General features: G+C 45.6%; 1 protein-coding gene across 2 annotated transcripts in view; it reads left to right on the top strand.

Moving 5' to 3' along the window:
* LOC119965396 (cationic amino acid transporter 2-like) overlaps nucleotides 1-17,856 on the top strand; it is a 51,336-nt gene that overhangs the window by 1,056 nt on the left and 32,424 nt on the right. For both annotated transcript variants that reach the window (XM_038796118.1, XM_038796117.1), the window contains exon 2: nucleotides 8,867-9,243. In XM_038796118.1, the coding sequence (XP_038652046.1) occupies nucleotides 8,868-9,243 (376 nt within the window). In that variant the 5' untranslated portion in view covers nucleotide 8,867. The remainder of the gene's footprint in view (nucleotides 1-8,866; nucleotides 9,244-17,856) is intronic.

Raw genomic sequence — 17,856 nt, 5'->3', positions numbered from 1 at the left:
AGTATGCTAATGGAGGGGGCCTAATGCCTGTTCAAGAATCCCTTCACAAAATGACTAGTTTCTAATTCACTGAATTGGGTTTAACTCTAATCCCTGTTTATGTTTCAAGCACAATATTCTCCAAAGCTACAAAACATATCCAGCCTCCTGACAGACTTTGTCCTCTTGCTGCTGTCTGCCTTGATGGGGACATAGCGGCAACACAATTCCAATTTTCCAACCATTAATTTGAATCAACAGATTTTAAGAGAACCTTGGGATTAGGCTCATCAACCTCCACATTGAATTCCGAGATCCAGATTCCTATTTCACAAGGCTCCGCACTCCTCTCAAATTTTCACAAAACTTACAAACAAAATTATTAAGCCACTCACCTTCTATATGTTGCAATCTCTGGTCCAGTCTGGCACCCTCTTGAAGCGTAATGAGGTTGAACACATTAATGCTTATTGCATATATATCTTCTGCTCAGGATCCTTTAGTTCAGAGTACAAACAGATAACAAAGGATAAAAAAGTTGATTGCAGATACAAGGAACAATGGAGACAATGAGTAACTCTGTACATCTGACATCTAACAGAAATAATAACAATTCGGCTCCAGATGAAACCCTTTACAATGATTTATAAGAAGCTGTAGAGCCACCTCAACTCTAGTAAGAAAAGTGTAGGGCAAATCTGGATTGCTGCTCAGTGCACTTTGACTATGGAGAATGTCACAACTGGTCTGTGTTAAGTGAACTCTTCTCAGACAAGGTAGCAGTTGGAGTATGCGATGCCGTCACTATCCTTAATTTAGGAAATAAACTTGAGCATATTCATGCCCTTGATTGCTATCTGCTGATTCCTGATAGAAATTGTGAGCTGAATTTTAAGGAGCTCCCCAGCATTCTCTAGAACGAGAGGTCACAGATATAGGTTGAGAGGCGGTAGATTTAAAACTGAGATGAGGAGGAACTACTTCTCGCAGAGGGTGGTGAATTTGTGGAACTCACTTAGGCCCTGTTGAGGTGAATTATCTGACATTTAAGGGCCTCAATCCACCTTCACTGCAATTTTTCAATCTGCGGGAGAAGGCAGGGACAAGGTAAGCAGCTGGAGCTGTTGTTGGGCAGGAAGGGGAGGGGGGGGCGCTGATACCTATTTTGGGAGCGACCCTGAATCCATTGGGTGCATGCTCCTCCCTCGCGTCCCTAACAGGCAATAGGTCCTCCTTCCCTAACCCCCACTGCTGTCTCCCAGCCGGGCCCACTCAAAATCCTTGAATTAGCCTCAAGTCCTGGAGGCATCTTCTCTTCTTCTTTGCTTCTGTTTGTCATCCCAACAGTGGCCATTACTCTCTTCTGGTGCTGCTGGGATATAGAACTATCAACCATTCTGATTGGTTGGCAGCTATCTAGAGTGAGACTTTCTCTCTGATGGGTCGGAAATTGCATTCTAACCCTATTAATGCCACCCTCAGCACAATGTTGCTGCCAAGCAGATAGACATTTGGTCGGCGAGGTGCCAACTGATCTTTAGGTCGGGGTGGGGCAGGGGAAGGAGGTCGATGGATAATCCATCCAGGGTGAACAACACGGGTTTAAAAAAAAAGAACTCTTCGCCATGTGGACGCTGGTAAAGGCTTGAGCCTGGGATGGTAGAAGTGGCAGTGGTGGGCTGGAGGAGCGGGAGGGTGGTGATATCTGGTGGCCTTTCCTCGGGAGCCTGTAAGAGCGGTAGTTCACGGAGCAATTCTGATATCCTAATGCAGCTGCCCGGGATCTCAATCTCGGATCCACTGTAGGAGGTCCTGACTATTAGTAGTGAACCTGCCGCGTTTGACTAAAGCACAAAGAGTGGACATGTCCAGACTACAGAATAACAGCAGGGTGTGTCCCGGGAAGGCATGATCTGGATGAAAGGCTGAAAATTGGGACGTTTGATCACTCTGAATCCCTCACGCCATAAATGGATTTCTGATGATAGGATTACTGCAGTCGTTGGTCTGACCAATGGTTATTAGGTGAGGAAATTCATGGTGCTTGGCATCCATGACAATGTCATCCAGCAAGAAGTCAGCAGCACTTCCAGAACAGGTGAGGGGGAGAGGGAACAACATTTGTGGTATTTTTTTTCATTTTATGGCGAACAACCTACATAAGAACAGGAGGACATGGTCTCAGCCATGTCTTAGTTGTAGCCCTCTACAGTTTGGAAGATGGTAGGTTTAAGTCTGACTCAAAAGCTTTGAGCATGTCTAAGGTGACAATGGAGTGATGCACTGTTAAAGATAAAGGGCGTGATTCTCCGCTCCCGCCCGGCATCGGGAAGGCCGCCGTGAACTCATCCGAGTTTCACGACGGCGTCGGAGGCCGCTCCTCGCACCCTATTCACCCCCCCCCCCCAAGGGGTCTAGGAGCGGCATTGTGAGAAACTCGGCCACTGGGCCTTAACGCTTGCTCCAAAGCGGCGCGCCGAGAATGATGCGACGGCAGCGCCTAAGTGACGTCAGCCATGCATGCGCAGGTTGGCCGGCTCCAACCGACGCATGGGCGGTTGCCGTCTTCCCCTCCGCTGCCCCGCAAGACATGACGGCTTGATCTTGTGGGGCGGCGGAGGGAAAAGAGTGCGTCTCTTAGAGATGCCGGCCAGACGATGGGTGGGCACCGATCGCGGGCCAGTCCCCTCGTGAGCATGGCCGTGGTGCTCGATCCCCTCTCCACCCCCCCACAGGCCCCAAACTTACCTTTCGCGCTATGTTCACGCCGGCAGTGACCAGGTGTGGTTGCCGCCGGCGTGAACAGGTCAGGAACATCAAGCCACTCGGCCCATCCGGGCTGGAGAATCGCCGCTCGCCGATTCCGCGACACGCCATTTTGGGGGCTGGGAGAATCGCAGGGGGTGCTAGGGCGGCGTGTCGTGATTCGTCTGGCCCTCCCGCGATTCTCCCACCCGGCGTGGGGAGCGGAGAATCGCGCCCATAGTCCTTCATGTGAGCTGTTAAACCAAGGCCCTCTCTACCTTCCCAATGAATGTAAAATACTCCATGGCAATATTTTGAAGAAAAGCAAGTTGTCCCTGCATGGTATCCTGGCCATTATTTATGTTGTAACCAACATCACAAAAACAGATTATCTGACCTTGAACATTGCTGTTTTGTGGAACTGTGCAGTGATAAGGATATTTAGTCCTATGTCGCTGGTTAAAAGGTAAATGTTCTGTTTCTGGTCAGGAACCAGAATCTTTGGCTGGGTATTTTCTCTTCCTAGACTAAGGATGCTTTAGCTAAATGTCCTACCATTGCTCAGAGATTAGCAAACACAATACAGAACATCCACTGAATCAGGGACCTGGCTGAGCTCCTGTATATGGCTAAAACTATTAGCAGCATGAATACCTGTATATTACAATTTGAATTGTGATATTGGCCTTCATATTGGTTTTGAGTGGCATTGTAAAACAATTATAATTTAGTGGCCCTTTTTAAACCTTGCATAATATCTCTTTTCTTTGAAGTTAATGGTGTAAAACAGGCTGGCGATTCAAATCTTGCCAAAGGCCAATTTCACCAATTTATTTCTTCTACTTTGTCCTTTGTTTTTTTTGCTTACTTCAGCTTTTCTGATCCCTGACTCTTATTGAGTAGTGTGCATTGTCACAACTTCACATTGTTCCACAATTAAATGAGGAAGTGCATAGTGGATCATTTTCTCTCAATGGCATTGCTGAGATTTGTCCATCATTTTCTTCCTCTGGTTAGAACATCAAGCATAACATGCTCATGTGATTCTTAGGTGTAGCTACCAATCAGCAACACAAACCAAAACATTGCTCTTAAAATAAAAACTTAGAATTCTGTACAGTGTGTTAATTTGACTGGCTAAGTATCAAGGGTTAGGTATTTGGATAGTTTACCCAATAAAGTCATGAAGCCCATTTGTTGACTCAAGTTGGCAACCAATTTTCACTCTTCAACCTGACTTGAAGTGACACAAATGCAAACAGGAGTAAATATTCACTGACAAGGTAAATTGTTTATTATCAAGTTTTCAACGTCTGAGCTGTGATTTTATCCTGTGATATTCTAAGCAACTAATTCTCCTGGAGATACAAGGTAAGTGATCCTGATTTTAACAAGGCTACAATGTAGGCACATTGGTGTCCGAATTTTCATTGTTATATTTGCCGTTGTGAAGATTTCCTGTGGCATTTAACATGAAGTCACTTCATATTTCACTCAATACTGAACAAACAGAAGTATCACAACTGTACTTACAACAACTCTACATAGAATGATCAGTGTATCATAACCCTAATAGCTAATTTCCCATGGCAATATCTTGACCAATCAGAATCACCCCGCCTAGTTTGAATTTAAATAAAAGCTTGGCAGTTAAGTGTTCCCTGGTGCATTCTCCAGGGCAACGCCTCTACCAGTCAGAGTCCACCACCAATCAACACTCTCTTCCCTTGCAGTATAAATGCTGTTCCCTTTGAAATTTGGAATTCTCACGAATCTGTCCTGATGATTGGATTGGATTGGCTTTATTGTCAAGTGTACTGAGGTACAGGGAAAAGTATTGTTCTGCGTTAATTCCAGACAGATCATTCCATACATGTAAAAACATAGGACAGATGATAAATAACAAGGTAAACACATAGACACAGATATCGGTTGAAGCATACGGAGTGTAGTACCACTCTATAGCGAAAATGTGTGGAGAGATCAGTTCAGTCCATAAGAGGGTCATCATAAAAGAGAGAGATTAGAGATAGTCGACAGGATTTTCCATCGACAGGATCCTCCGCCTCGCCAGCAGTGCACCCATGCCCACGTGTTTCCCGACGGCGTGGGGTGACCCACAATGGCAAACCCCTTTGGCCAGCTGCGGGAAAGGAGAATCCTGCTGACGGTAGGGGTGCGCCATGCCAGAGCACACAGCTGGCAGGACAGAGAATCCCTCTGAGCGTTAGCGTTATAATTACATTTTAAAAGGTTAGTATGGTTATAAGAGATGTGAGGAAGAGGATCTGTGGGAGAGAGCTCACAGAGAGTTGCCATGCTCCGGCACCATCTTGAGGCGATCTGCAGTTGGGATAAAGTATTGAATCCCTTCCCACCGTCAGAGCAGGTGAATGGTCTGTCCCCATTATGAACTCGCTGGTGTGTCCGCAGGTTGGGTAACTGAGTGAATCCCTTCCCACATTCAGTGCAGGTGAATGGCCGCTCTTCAGTATGTACTCACTGGTGTCTCCACAGGCTGCTGAAACACTGAACCCCTTTCTACTCACTGAGCAGCTGAACGGCCTCAACCCGGTGTGAACACGCCGATGAGTTTCCACTGCAGATGGATACCTAAATAACTTCTCACAGTCCCGACATTTCCAACATTTCTCCATGGGGCAGTTGTCCTTCTGTCTCTCAAGATCAGACAATCAGTTGAAGGCTCACCCAGAATACAGTACAAGGATAAGCTTTGATAGTCTCTTTTTTCCCCAATAATCATAATACATATTATAATAATATTCATGCACATTTACTCAAATTATTTGGTTTACTTGTACACAAATTAGACACTTCTTGAAGGAGGTATCATTTTAAGTAATGGAGCTTATTTCTGAGCAATACAGTCTGTGAAAATGAATATTCTTGCCATCACCTTTGGCTATGATTGCCGACTGATTGAAAGTTTATTTTAATATATTCTTATTATAAAGGGCTTGATTCAACTAATTGGGAACAAAGTCCCCTCGCGAGCACATTTAGCCACGTGTTTCCCGACGCTCGCAGTGCTGAGAAACACACTGGCTATTCAACGCGATTTGTGTTGTATAAGGGCCTCAAAGAGGAAATCAGTGACGTCCCAATCTCTGAGGCCCCTGAAGTGACCCCTGACATCCCCAGCCTGAACACGCGTGCAAAAAATGGCAACCTGGCACCTTGGCAATGCCCATGCAAACTGGCACTGCCAGCTGGGCACTGTGGCAGGGTCACCTGGGTTTTCTCCTGGCATGGTCCATGTGACCCTGGCAGCAGCATTGCAAGGCTGCCAGGCTGGCGCTGCCAAGGTGCCAAGCTGGCATTTTTTGCATAACAGGGATTGGGCCTGGGCGTACCCTGTGTGGGTGTAGAGGGATACGGGGGTGGGGGGGGGGGAGGAGTGGGTGAGGATCATCTTATAGGTGAGTGGGGTTCAGGGGTCGCTTTGGGGATCAAGAAGAGTTCCGGCGAGCAGAGTTCCTCAGTGCAGAAACAAGATGATAACCTGCCCTTTCACCCAGGATGATAACCCGCTCCACTATGTGCCTTCCAGCCTGGCCTCCAAAATTCGTTCCTCCCATTCCTTGGCCCCCATCCATAGGATTCCCTTTAGTCCAGGACCCATTACTCTTTATCCAGAGGCCTGATTGCAGTCCGACTCCGAAGTTCTGGAGCTGTTGGGACAGCCAATCAGATTGGCTGGCAGTTCTCATCGCTGGGACTTCCTCCCCCTGTGGGCACCACGCTATGCTCACTAAGGCTGTCGGCGAAGTGTTTTCCGTGTGGGGGTGGCCTTTTTTAAAGCTGGTCAGTTTTAAACTGACTTTTGTAATGGGTGGGTGAGAAATAGCCATAAAATCCACGGCCATAAAATTCAGCTCCACTTTACATCATCACCCATTTTCAGGTTGAATATTTACACAGTAACCAAGATAAATAACCTTGGTAGATTAATAGGAGTGCATTTGCGTGTGACAGTTCAACATTGCAATTGTGCTCAGTGATAGCACCATTGCCCCCAAATCTGAAGGTTGTGGCTTCAAGAGACTGCAGAGATTTGAGCACATGAGGTTGACGGTTCAGAGAACATACCAAGGGACTGTGACATTATCGATTTTTACATAGAATTTACAGTGCAGAAGGAGGCCATTCGGCCCATCGAGTCTGCACCGGCTCTTGGAAAGAGCACCCTACCCAAGGTCAACACCCTATCCCCATAACCCAGTAACCCCACCTAACACTAAGGGCAATTTTGGACACTAAGGGCAATTTATCATGGCCAATGCACCTAACCTGCACATCTTTGGACTGTGGGAAGAAACCGGAGCACCCGGAGGAAACCCACACACACACAGGGAGGATGTGCAGACTCCGCACAGACAGTGACCCAAGCCGGAATTGAACCTGGGACCCTGGAGCTGTGAAGCAATTATGCTAACCACCATGCTACCGTGCTGCAAGTTGTCCAGTCTTTCAGATAAGATTCTAAACCGAGGCCTAATTTGCCCTCTTGGCTGGATATAAAAGATCTGATGACACATTTATAATCAGAGCAAGGGAGTTCTCCTGGTATCCTGAACAACATCCAAATCTTAACCAACATTACTAAAACCGCTCCCTATTATTCTTTCTTGGAGTTTATGAGACATTGCAGTGTGTAATTTGGCTGTCACATCAGAGCAATACATTGGCTGTGAAACATTTTGGGACATCATAAGGTCATAAAATACACATTCACTGAATAACCCAGGGATCTGGTGAAGTACTGGGCTCGTAATCCAATGACCCTGAGTAATGCTCTGGAGATGTGGGTTCGAATCCCACATGGCAGATGGCAAAATTTGAATTCAATAAAAATCTGGAATATAAATTCTGAAGATGAGCATCAAATGATTGTTGTAAAAACCCATCTGGTTCACTCATACCCTTGAGGGAAGGATCTGCCACCTTCACCTGATCTACATGTGGCTCCAGACACCACAGCAATGTCGTTGACTCATAAATGCCACCTGAAATGGCCAAGTTTAAGGGCAATTAGGAATGGGCCGTTTCCCAGCCAACCACAGCCACATCCCATGAACTAATAAAAAAAAATAACATCTACATATAATAGTCTTAATTTAAAAAAAAACATTTTTTTTAGAGTATCTAATTTTCTTTCCAATTAAGCGGCAATTTAACGTGGCCAATCCATCTACCCTGCACATCTTTTAGGTTGTGGGGGTGTGACCCGTGCAGACACAGGGAGAAGGTGCAAACTCCACATGGAAAGTGGCAGGGCTGGAATCGAACCTGGATTCTCAGCGCCTTGAGGCAGCAATGCTACCACTGCGCCCACCGTGCCGCCCATAATAGGCTTAATTTTGGCATATTATTGAGCATTTGAGTGTATCAGAAACTTACTACAATGGGCTTAATTTTGGCATATTATTGAGCATTTGAGTGTATCAGAAACTTACTACAAACTTACAAACGTCAATGTTAAAGTACTACAATTAGTAAAATACTAATCTAAAATGACATCTTGACTAGCTTTGTCAACTATTTTTAAATAATAAAGCAGGCATGAGAATATAGAAGGAACATTCCTTTACGTTCAAGTCTATTTTTCACCAACTGCTTTAAAGTTTCAATGTGATTTTGTGTTCCTCAAAAAAATGTCAATGGCCCTGAAACGTGATACTATTTTGTGCTAACATACAAGCATTCAATATGCTTTAAATCCCTTTTCCTATTTTAACAGAGGTGTTAACTTCTTTGAAATATATGAGTTAAAATAGTAGCAAGAGATATTTGAGATTAATATGCCAAGCATTTATCCTCTGTCACACAACATCACAATTGCAAAGTCAAAAAGAGTAAGACAGAAATTTTGTAACAATTAAAGCATTGTGGAGCAGTGAAACAAAGTTCTGGTATCTCATAATTGGCCAGGAGAACTGTGATTAAATGACTCATCAGCAAGAATGCATTTGTTTCCTTCTATTTTAACATCTTTACAGTTAAATCTGATTAAGTTGTCAGAAAGTAACACACAGCTGACTTTGTCAGCAGATGCAGATATCGCAGCCTTAGTTTATGCTTGCTTCATGATTCTTCCTTTCTGTGTTGTTTTTTCCCCCAGGATGATTTCCTGTGGTCCAGTCCAATCGTTTGCTCAATGCCTTATTCGGAGGAAAACAGTGACAGCGGATAGCATCCAAGAGACCAATCTCTGTCGCTGCTTATCAACCATTGATCTCATTGCCCTGGGTGTTGGCAGCACCCTGGGGGCTGGTGTATATGTGCTGGCTGGAGAAGTTGCCAAAACAGAGTCTGGGCCCAGCATCGTCATCTCTTTCCTAATTGCTGCACTTGCATCCGTGTTGGCAGGACTGTGTTATGCAGAGTTTGGGGCAAGAGTACCAAAGACTGGATCCGCGTATCTCTACAGCTACGTGACCATTGGAGAATTTTTGGCTTTCATTACTGGTTGGAATTTAGTTCTCTCATATGTCATTGGCAAGTATCCGCCGAGTATTCTCTTGTTCTTATCACTGTAGCAAAATGGTACCTTAATTATTAATGGCATGAATGGAATTTTGTCATAGAATTTACAGTGCAGAAGGAGGCCATTCGGCCCATCGAGTCTGCACCGGCTCTTGGAAAGAGCACCCTACCCAAGGTCAACACTTCCATCCTATCCCCATAACCCAGTAATCCTACCGAACACTAAGGGCAATTTTGGACACTAAGGGCAATTTATCATGGCCAATCCACCTAACCTGCACATCTTTGGACTGTGGGAGGAAACCGGAGCACCCGGAGGAAACCCACGCACACACGGGGAGGATGTGCAGATTCCTCACAGACAGTGACCCAAGCCGGAATCGAACCTGGGACCCTGGAGCTGTGAAGCAGTTGTGCTATCCACAATGCTACCGTGCTGCCCTTTTGTGTCGGTAGTTGCAGAAGTAGATCGTTGGAGTGTCAACCCAGTAAACCATTATCTTGATTGACAGCCTGGATTGATAAATGTTCTTTTCGGCACTTAGTGGAGATATTTCATTAATTCGTTGAAGTTTTGTGGATGGAGTTGTGCATATTTAAAGTAAGGACAAGTTAACAGATTCAATGTCATCCTTTGGAGGATGCCCCTTGTTCTCTAACTAACAGGACTAGTGTCTACAGTAGAATCACACCCGGCATTGGCTGACAATATGACAGATGACATTGACCTCAATGGGTTCCAAGACAATTTGTCAGTAATTACTGTAGTCATTAGATTTCTGGTTATAAAAATAATAGTAATCACTTATTGTCACAAGTAGGCTTCAATGAAGTTACTGTGAAAAGCCCCTCGTTGCCACATTCCGACGCCTGTTCGGGGGAGGCCGGTGCGGGAATTGACCCCGTGCTGCTGGCCTTGTTCTGCATTATAAGCCAGCTGTTTAGCCCATTGTGCTAAGCCAGCCCTACTTCCCCTGTAATTCTCATTTATTCCCATTTATAGCTCTCACTATGCATTTTATGGTAATAATAGTTACAGTTTTGCAAATTGCATTTCAATGTGTCGATCGCATTTCCATCACAATATCACTTTGGGGGCTTTCTCTGATAAATCAGTAAGTTTATCCAGTCAGTAATTGAGCCATGATGACTTGAAGGGCCTCAGAATCAGTTAGTTGATCTCAATTCGGGTGGCAGTAAGGCTAAAGCATATCTGGATCATTGGAGCAGAAAATTAACCAGGGTACCTGCTTTTAATTTCTATCCAGAATCCCTTGCAGTGTGGAATGGTTAACATTAGGGAAGGACCGGACTGGGCTCGGCACTGGTAAATAGTCAGTGCTAAAATTGTAGAATTGTAGTGAAGTTATAGCATAAAGGCAGACCGATCAGTCCAGCAAGTCTGTGTTGATATATATCCTCCACTTGAGGATATACATGTTCACTTATTTCACTTCAGCAACCTATTTCGCCTATGTTAGATGTTTGTTTTGTTACCTGTCGAGCAGATAATCTGTGCTACTCAACTCAGTTACAGTAGAGGCTTTGGAAGAAGGCTTGAAGTCGTCTCAAAATTATACAGAAGGTTTATTGAGCAACACAACTTAAATAACTGCGTGAGCTCGTACTTTAAGAACTGTACTAGTGGAAAGGTTACAACGTTTCTTTGCTCTACAACTAGGCCTGACCATACTAGCAACCCCGAGCTAAATTTATGCCCCTGTTCTCCTCACAGTCAAATCAGCCAAAGAAGCAGAGGGCTGCCTGCGTCCTGCTTTTATACACGCCAGTGCTGCCCCCTGGTGGTCTTTCCATTACCTATCAGCCCCTTCTGTGCATACCCATGTAAAGATCACTACAATGTTGACACAATCTCTGTCTGAAATATTCACTTCCCATCCTCCCCTGCGCCCACACTCCCCAATCCACCCCAGGGCAGGACAGGCATGCAGCGACTGGTAAAATTATAGAGCACAGGCTGCTTCATGTGCTCGTCACCTCTGCTGGGATTTTATCATCGGGAGGTTGGGGGAGGAGGTGTTAATTGCAACTTAAGGGCCTCCGCCACCACACAAGGGAATTCACCCACATCGAGGAGGTGGCACCATATGACGGCTGGTGACATTTCTACGGGCTGGGAAGGGATGACGGATCAATCCTGTTTGGAGATTCTGCTCCACAGAGGCCCGCCACAAGATATTTTCCCTTTTTCATTGCTGCTCTCCCTTTCCCCACTGCCTTGATGAACCTGGTCCCATGCCCACCTCTCTTTCTGTGGCCTGACAACCTGGCCCTTGCGAAATCCTGGACTTACTTTGCACTCCTGTGCATGGTTTTTTCCTTCAGTCACAGCAGTGACCACAGCTCCCGGCGCTACTCTTTAAAATTCATTTTGACAGTATGTGGGCAATGCTGGCTAGGCCGGCATTTACTGACCATCCCTATTTGCCCTTGAGAAGGTGGTGGTGAGCTGCAGTCTTGAACCATTTGCAGCCCCTGAGGTGTAGGTACACCCACTGTGCTGTTAGTGATGAAGTTCTAGGATTTTGACACAGTGAAGAAACGGGGATGTTTCCAAGTCAGGATGGTGAATGGCTTGGAGAGGAACTTGCAGGTGGCAGTGTTCTCGTGTGTCTACTGCCCTTGTCCTTCTCAATGATAGTGGTCGTGGGTGTGGAAGATGCTACCGAAGGAGCCTTGATGAGTCTTTGCAGTGCATGTTGTCGAGGATACACACGGCTGCCACTGCTCGATGGTAGAGGGAGTGAATGTTTGTGGAAAGGATATCAATCAAACGGGCTGGTTGGTGTCGAGCTTCTTGAGTGTTGTTGGAGCTGCACTCATCCAGGCAGGTAAAGTGTATCCCATTACAATACTGGCTTGTGCCTTGCAGATGGTGGACAGGATTTGGGGAATCAGGAAGTGAGTTAATTGCTTTCTCATCTGCTCTTGTAGCCGCAGTATTTATAAAGTTAGTCCAGTTCAATTTATAGTCAATGGTAACCCCCCAGGATGCCAATAGTAGACGATTCAGCAATGGTAATGCCATCAAACGGCAAGGGAGATGGTTAGATTTTCGCGTGTTGGTGATGGTCATTGCCTAGCACTTGTATGTACACATGTTACTTGCCATTTGTTAGCCCAAATCTGGATGTTGTTCAGGTCTTGCTGCATTTGGACATAACTGCTCAAGTATCTGAGGAGTCACGAATGGTGCTGGACATTGTGTAACCGTAAGCGAACATCCCCACTTCTGAACTTATGTGGGAAGGAAGGTCATCGATTAGGCAGCTGAAAATGGTTGGGCCTAGGACACTACCTAAGGAACTCCTGCAATTATGTCCTGAAACTGAGATGATTTACTTCCAACCACCACAATCACCTTCATTGCGTCATGTATGATTCCAGCCAGTGGAAGCTTTTCTCTCCTTTGGCACTAGAGAGCTGCTGGCCAATCATATGTGTGAGGAGTCCTGCCTTGAGTCAATGAATGATCTGGCAGCCATACAATAGCTACTGGGTGACCTGGTCAAACAGGGAAGGTCTCGTCCTAAACATTTCAGCTTGGGGGCATGGGGGAAGGGGAGGCGATGGAGGGAGGCAAGATCACCGCCTCCAGATAGAATTCCTGCCTCTCTTACAATCACTAATCTGTCAATGGATTCCCTAGCATCACAACCTTTATGTAAAGAAGTCTCTCCAGCCCTCTGTCCTAAATCTCTTACTTTTAATCTGATATCAGTGTCCCGTTGTTCTAGACTCCAATAACCACTACTTTTATTCATCCTGTCATGTTGCGTCATATTTTTCAGCATCATAGTAGAGCTGCATTTTCAGTCTCTATTGCCTCAACATGAGTACAAAATAACATAATAGATAGGAACAGGGGTAGGCCATTCAGCCCCTCTAGGTTATTCCACTATTCAATGAGATGTTGGTCGTTCTGGGTGAGTGTGCTTTACACTCAATTTGGCTCTGTTTCTTTTCTAAGCTCTGGAGTCGGCAGGTGACGTTAAGACACCGCCACAAGCTTCAAGGTGAAGTTCAAAGCAATAAAACTGTACACCAATTAGTAAGTCCAAACAACTGAGTTTATTATAATACAATTATAATAACTACCCATGCACATGCTAAAAGGATTAAACTTATTCCTACCGCTAAATAAACTAATACTTATCTCGAAGGAACTGCTGGGTCAGGGAACAAGGCCTCTTGCTCTGCTCTGGTCTGCAGACTTCAGGTTGGTATCAATTAAAAGGGGTCAGGAGTGCCTATCCCTGGTAGCGATCGTTGTGAGGCACTTACTTGTTGGCGGCTGCTGTTCGAACCCTCTCCTCTCTCTCGTTCAAGATCTTCTTGGCAAAAGCTGGTCCACGGAGGAGTGTTGGTCAAAGAGAGAGAAGGGCTGGAGGGCTGGATCAGAAGACTGAACCATGTGTGGGACGTATCTTTTATAGGTCCCAGGGGATCCGCGCCCCTTTGGGTGGACTCCCTTACCTGCTTGGAATCGATTGGGTCTCTTCTCAATCGATTTGTTTGAACCCCCCAATCATGGGGCAGTTCCTCAGTCACTGGGGCGGTTCTTGGCACTTATTGTTTTGGGCTTCTCTGGCGCCGAAAGGTCTGGCCTTCCATTCAATGTATCGATCTGTGTTTAACTTGTTTCCATTGTATCTGGGGATCGCCCGGTATCGCCTCATTAGTATGTTAACTGGTTTCCTTTCACAGTGCTGTCTGGTTTCTGCAGCAGTCAAAACTGGTTTCTGCAGTAGTCAGAATACACAAGCACTTTGCAAGCTGCTTGCTTTACAACATGTCCATTTTCCCTGCATTCCTTGCAATCTTACATTTTGTGTTGGGCAGTGGCCACCCCAGGTGGCTACAGAGAGAATGGCTGATTTAATCTTGGCCTCTACTCCACCTTCCCCATGAACTTTGACTCCCCTATATTTCAGAAATCTGTCTGTCGCAGTCTTGAAGATATTCAATGACTCCATGGCTCTTTGGGAAAAGAACATTCCTGAGATTAATGACCCTCTGAGAGAAGAAATTCCTTTTTACCTGTGTCTCAAATAGGCGACCCCTCAATTGAAACTATCTTTAGGTTCCCTCATGACGGGAAACATTCTCTCAGCATCAATCCTGACTCCATCCCTTTGCAATAAAGGTCAACATTTGATTTCCCCTCCCAATTGCTTGCAATACTTGCATGCTAACCTTTTGCGATTCATGTCCATCGACATCCCGATCTCTCTGTACTGAAACATTGGCAAAAAGGTTTCAGGAAGGCATTGAAGGAGAAGTGTCTGATTCCCTCCCACTGCTGTGTCATTTTGCCAGTGGTGGGAAAGGTGGCAGATGGGCCTCTTGTCGGGAGTCCAATTGAGCCACTTAAGTGGTCAAGTAAGGACAGGTTCATAGTTCTGGGATAATGTTACCACATTGAGCGAATCTGCTGCTGGGTGGGAGATCACCAGACAAAACCTGGCAGCCTTCAAGCAGGTTTTGTTTGGGACCCCTCCTTTTTTGATCGTATGAATTGCCTCACAGTAGCAATGGTCACCCCTGTGGCAATGGCATTGCCTTCCTTCAGCAAGCCCTCACCCCTCTCTTCAGGGCTCCCTGTCTGGCTCTGGTACCCTCACTTACTTGCCTTCAAGGGCACACGCTCATTGGTGCCCACTCATTCACCATGTGCAGTCCCAGAAATGGCCACCACTACCAATGGCGCTACCGAGCTGCTGGCCTTCTGATAGGGCTGAAAGCCCGTGGGAGTGGGTGGCAAAACGGGACCCCAGGTCTTTCCACCCACTGAAGTGGGGTAGCTCCTCCCACCCTGCTTTCGGCCTCACTAAGGAACATCTGGCACCTTTGTATTCCCTTACAACTTGCTTTCCTACCTATCTTTGCATTGTAGAACATTTAGTTCCGTACACACAGGCCCTTTATCCAAGTCATTAATACTGAGTGAAAATACTGAGGGGCTGTTTAGCACAGGGCTAAATCGCTGGCTTTGAAAGCAGACCCAGCAGGCCGGTTCGATTCCCGTACCAGCCTCCCCGAACAGGCGCCGGAATGTGGCGACTAGGGGCTTTTCACAGTAACTTCATTGAAGCCTACTCGTGACAATAAGCGATTTTCATTTTCACTTTTTCAAATAGTTGAGGCCCCAGCACATGATCCCTGTGACACTCCACTAGTTACAGTTTGCCAGCTTGAAACTAGTGCATGTCTCCTGACTCTCTGTTCCCTGTTAATTAGTCAATCCTTTATCCACATTAATATGTCACCCCCAACACATTGCGCTCCTACCTTTTATGTAGCACTTCTCAAGTATTTTTTGCCGATCTATAGACACTAATCTACTGGTTCCTCTTTATCCGTTCTGCTTGTTACATCCTTAAAAGAACTCAAATAAATCTATCAAACATAGTTTCCCTTTCACAAAATCATGTTCACTCTGAATGTTCTGCTACTTCTTTAACTTTTCATCGGGATGTGGAGAAATGTCTGCATCCAGAGAGCGGTGAGCCCATGGAATTCACTCCCACAGAAAGCAGTTGAGGCCATAACATTATGGCCGCAATTCTCTGGCTGTTCTTTGGCGGTGGGATTATCTGGTCCCACCGGCGGCGCACCTCCGCCCGTTGGTTTCCCGATGGCATGGGGTGGCTTGAATGGGAATTCCCATTGGCAACAGCAGGAGTAGAGAATCCCGCCGCCAGCAAACGGTGCGCTGTCTTCCGTTGCCGAGAAACACGTGGTCATAATGAATGATGAAGCAGACTCAAAGGGCCGATTGGCCTCCTCCTGATCCTGTTTTCTACGTTTCTATGTATAATCCAGCATTTTTCCATTGACAAATATTAGTCTAACAGCCCAACAGTTTCCTGCTGTTTGTGATGTACATAAATGACCTGGAGGAAGGTATAGGTGGTCTGATTAGCAAGTTTGCAGATGATACTAAGATTGGTGGAGTTGCAGATAGCGAGGAGGACTGTCAGAGAATACAACAAAATATAGATAGATTGGAGAGTTGGGCAGAGAAATGGCAGATGGAGTTCAATCCAGGCAAATGCGAGGTGATGCATTTTGGAAGATTAAATTCAAGAGCGGACTATATGGTCAATGGAAAATTGATGTACAGAGAGATCTGGGAGTTCAGGTCCATTGTACCCTGAAGGTGGCAACGCAGGTTGATAGAGTGGTCAAGAAGGCATAGAGCATGCTTGCCTTCATCGGACGGGGTATTGAGTACAAGAGTTGGCAGGTCATGTTACAGTTGTATAGGGCTTTGGTTCGGCCACATTTGGAATATTGCGTGCAGTTCTGGTCGCCACATTACCAGAAGGATGTGGATGCTTTGGAGAGGGTGCAGAGGAGGTTCACCAGGATGTTGCCTGGTATGGAGGGTGCTAGCTATGAAGAAAGGTTGAGTAGATTAGGATTGTTTTTGTTGGAAAGACGGAGGTTGAGGGGGGACCTGATTGAGGTCTACAAAATTATGAGAGGTATGGACAGGGTGGATAGCAACAAGCTTTTCCCAAGAGTGGGGGTGTCAATTACAAGGGGTCACGATTTCAAGGTGAGAGGGGGAAAGTTTAAGGGAGATGTGCGTGGAAAGTTTTTTACGCAGAGGGTGGTGGGTGCCTGGAACGCTTTACCAGCGGAGGTTGTAGAGGCGGGCATGATAGCATCATTTAAGAGGCATCTAGACAGGTATATGAACGGGCGGGGACAGAGGGAAGTAGACCTTGGAAAATAGGAGGCAGGTTTAGATAAAGGATCTGGATCGGCGCAGGCTGGGAGGGCCGAAGGGCCTGTTCCTGTGCTGTAATTTTCTTTGTTCTTTGTTCTTTGCTTTCTGGCACCCTACGTTTTGAATAGGGGTGTTACATTTGTAGTTTTCCAATCTGGTGGGATGTTCCCAGCTTCTGATGAGTTTTGGAAGGTTACAACCAATGCATCCACCGTCCCTGACGCCACTCTTTTAAGACTCTAGGATACAGATCATCAAGCCCAGAGGACTTCAGTCGCATTTGTTTGCCTAGTACCTTTTCTAACATCCCTCGTGTTTGGTGGAACAAACGCTACTTTTAATGCTGCAGCTGAGGTTTTCCTCAGGTATTATTACATCTTAGCTTTTCGACCCACTATTCCAGGGTTAGATATGAATGGTCATTTGGATGAGGTAACAGGTTTAATGGTATGAGGGAAACATTCACCCTCAAGTGTTTCTCTGTTGACGATAGCTGTGGATTGTAGTGATATTCAGATATTAATGATCAATGTATGCAAATGTAGTACAGTCATTTCAACACTAGATGGCTCACAGTCAGATACTACAAGAACTGATTTCCCGCTTTTTCTAAGTCAGATGATGATGTGATTCAGAACAGTGAACAGGCAAGACATAGAGTAGCTAGAGTGAAAGAAGTTAGAACTAGTTTGTTCTAATAGTATATAGTTATATAGTTATCTCTTTTGGACTTTAATTCTTTATTGTTAGTTTAGTATTGAGTAAAAGGACTCACAGTTTATTATTTTATTACTCATTAAATAGTTCATCTTTCAACAAGAAGACTATTGGTCATTTTATCATCCTGGTGGATTCAAGAGTAATAG

The sequence above is a fragment of the Scyliorhinus canicula genome, chromosome 4, assembly GCF_902713615.1.
Source record: "Scyliorhinus canicula chromosome 4, sScyCan1.1, whole genome shotgun sequence".
In the NCBI taxonomy this organism is placed as follows: Eukaryota; Metazoa; Chordata; class Chondrichthyes; order Carcharhiniformes; family Scyliorhinidae; genus Scyliorhinus; species Scyliorhinus canicula.
Note: the sequence above shows the minus strand (reverse complement) of the source record. Positions and strands in the feature narration are given on the sequence as shown.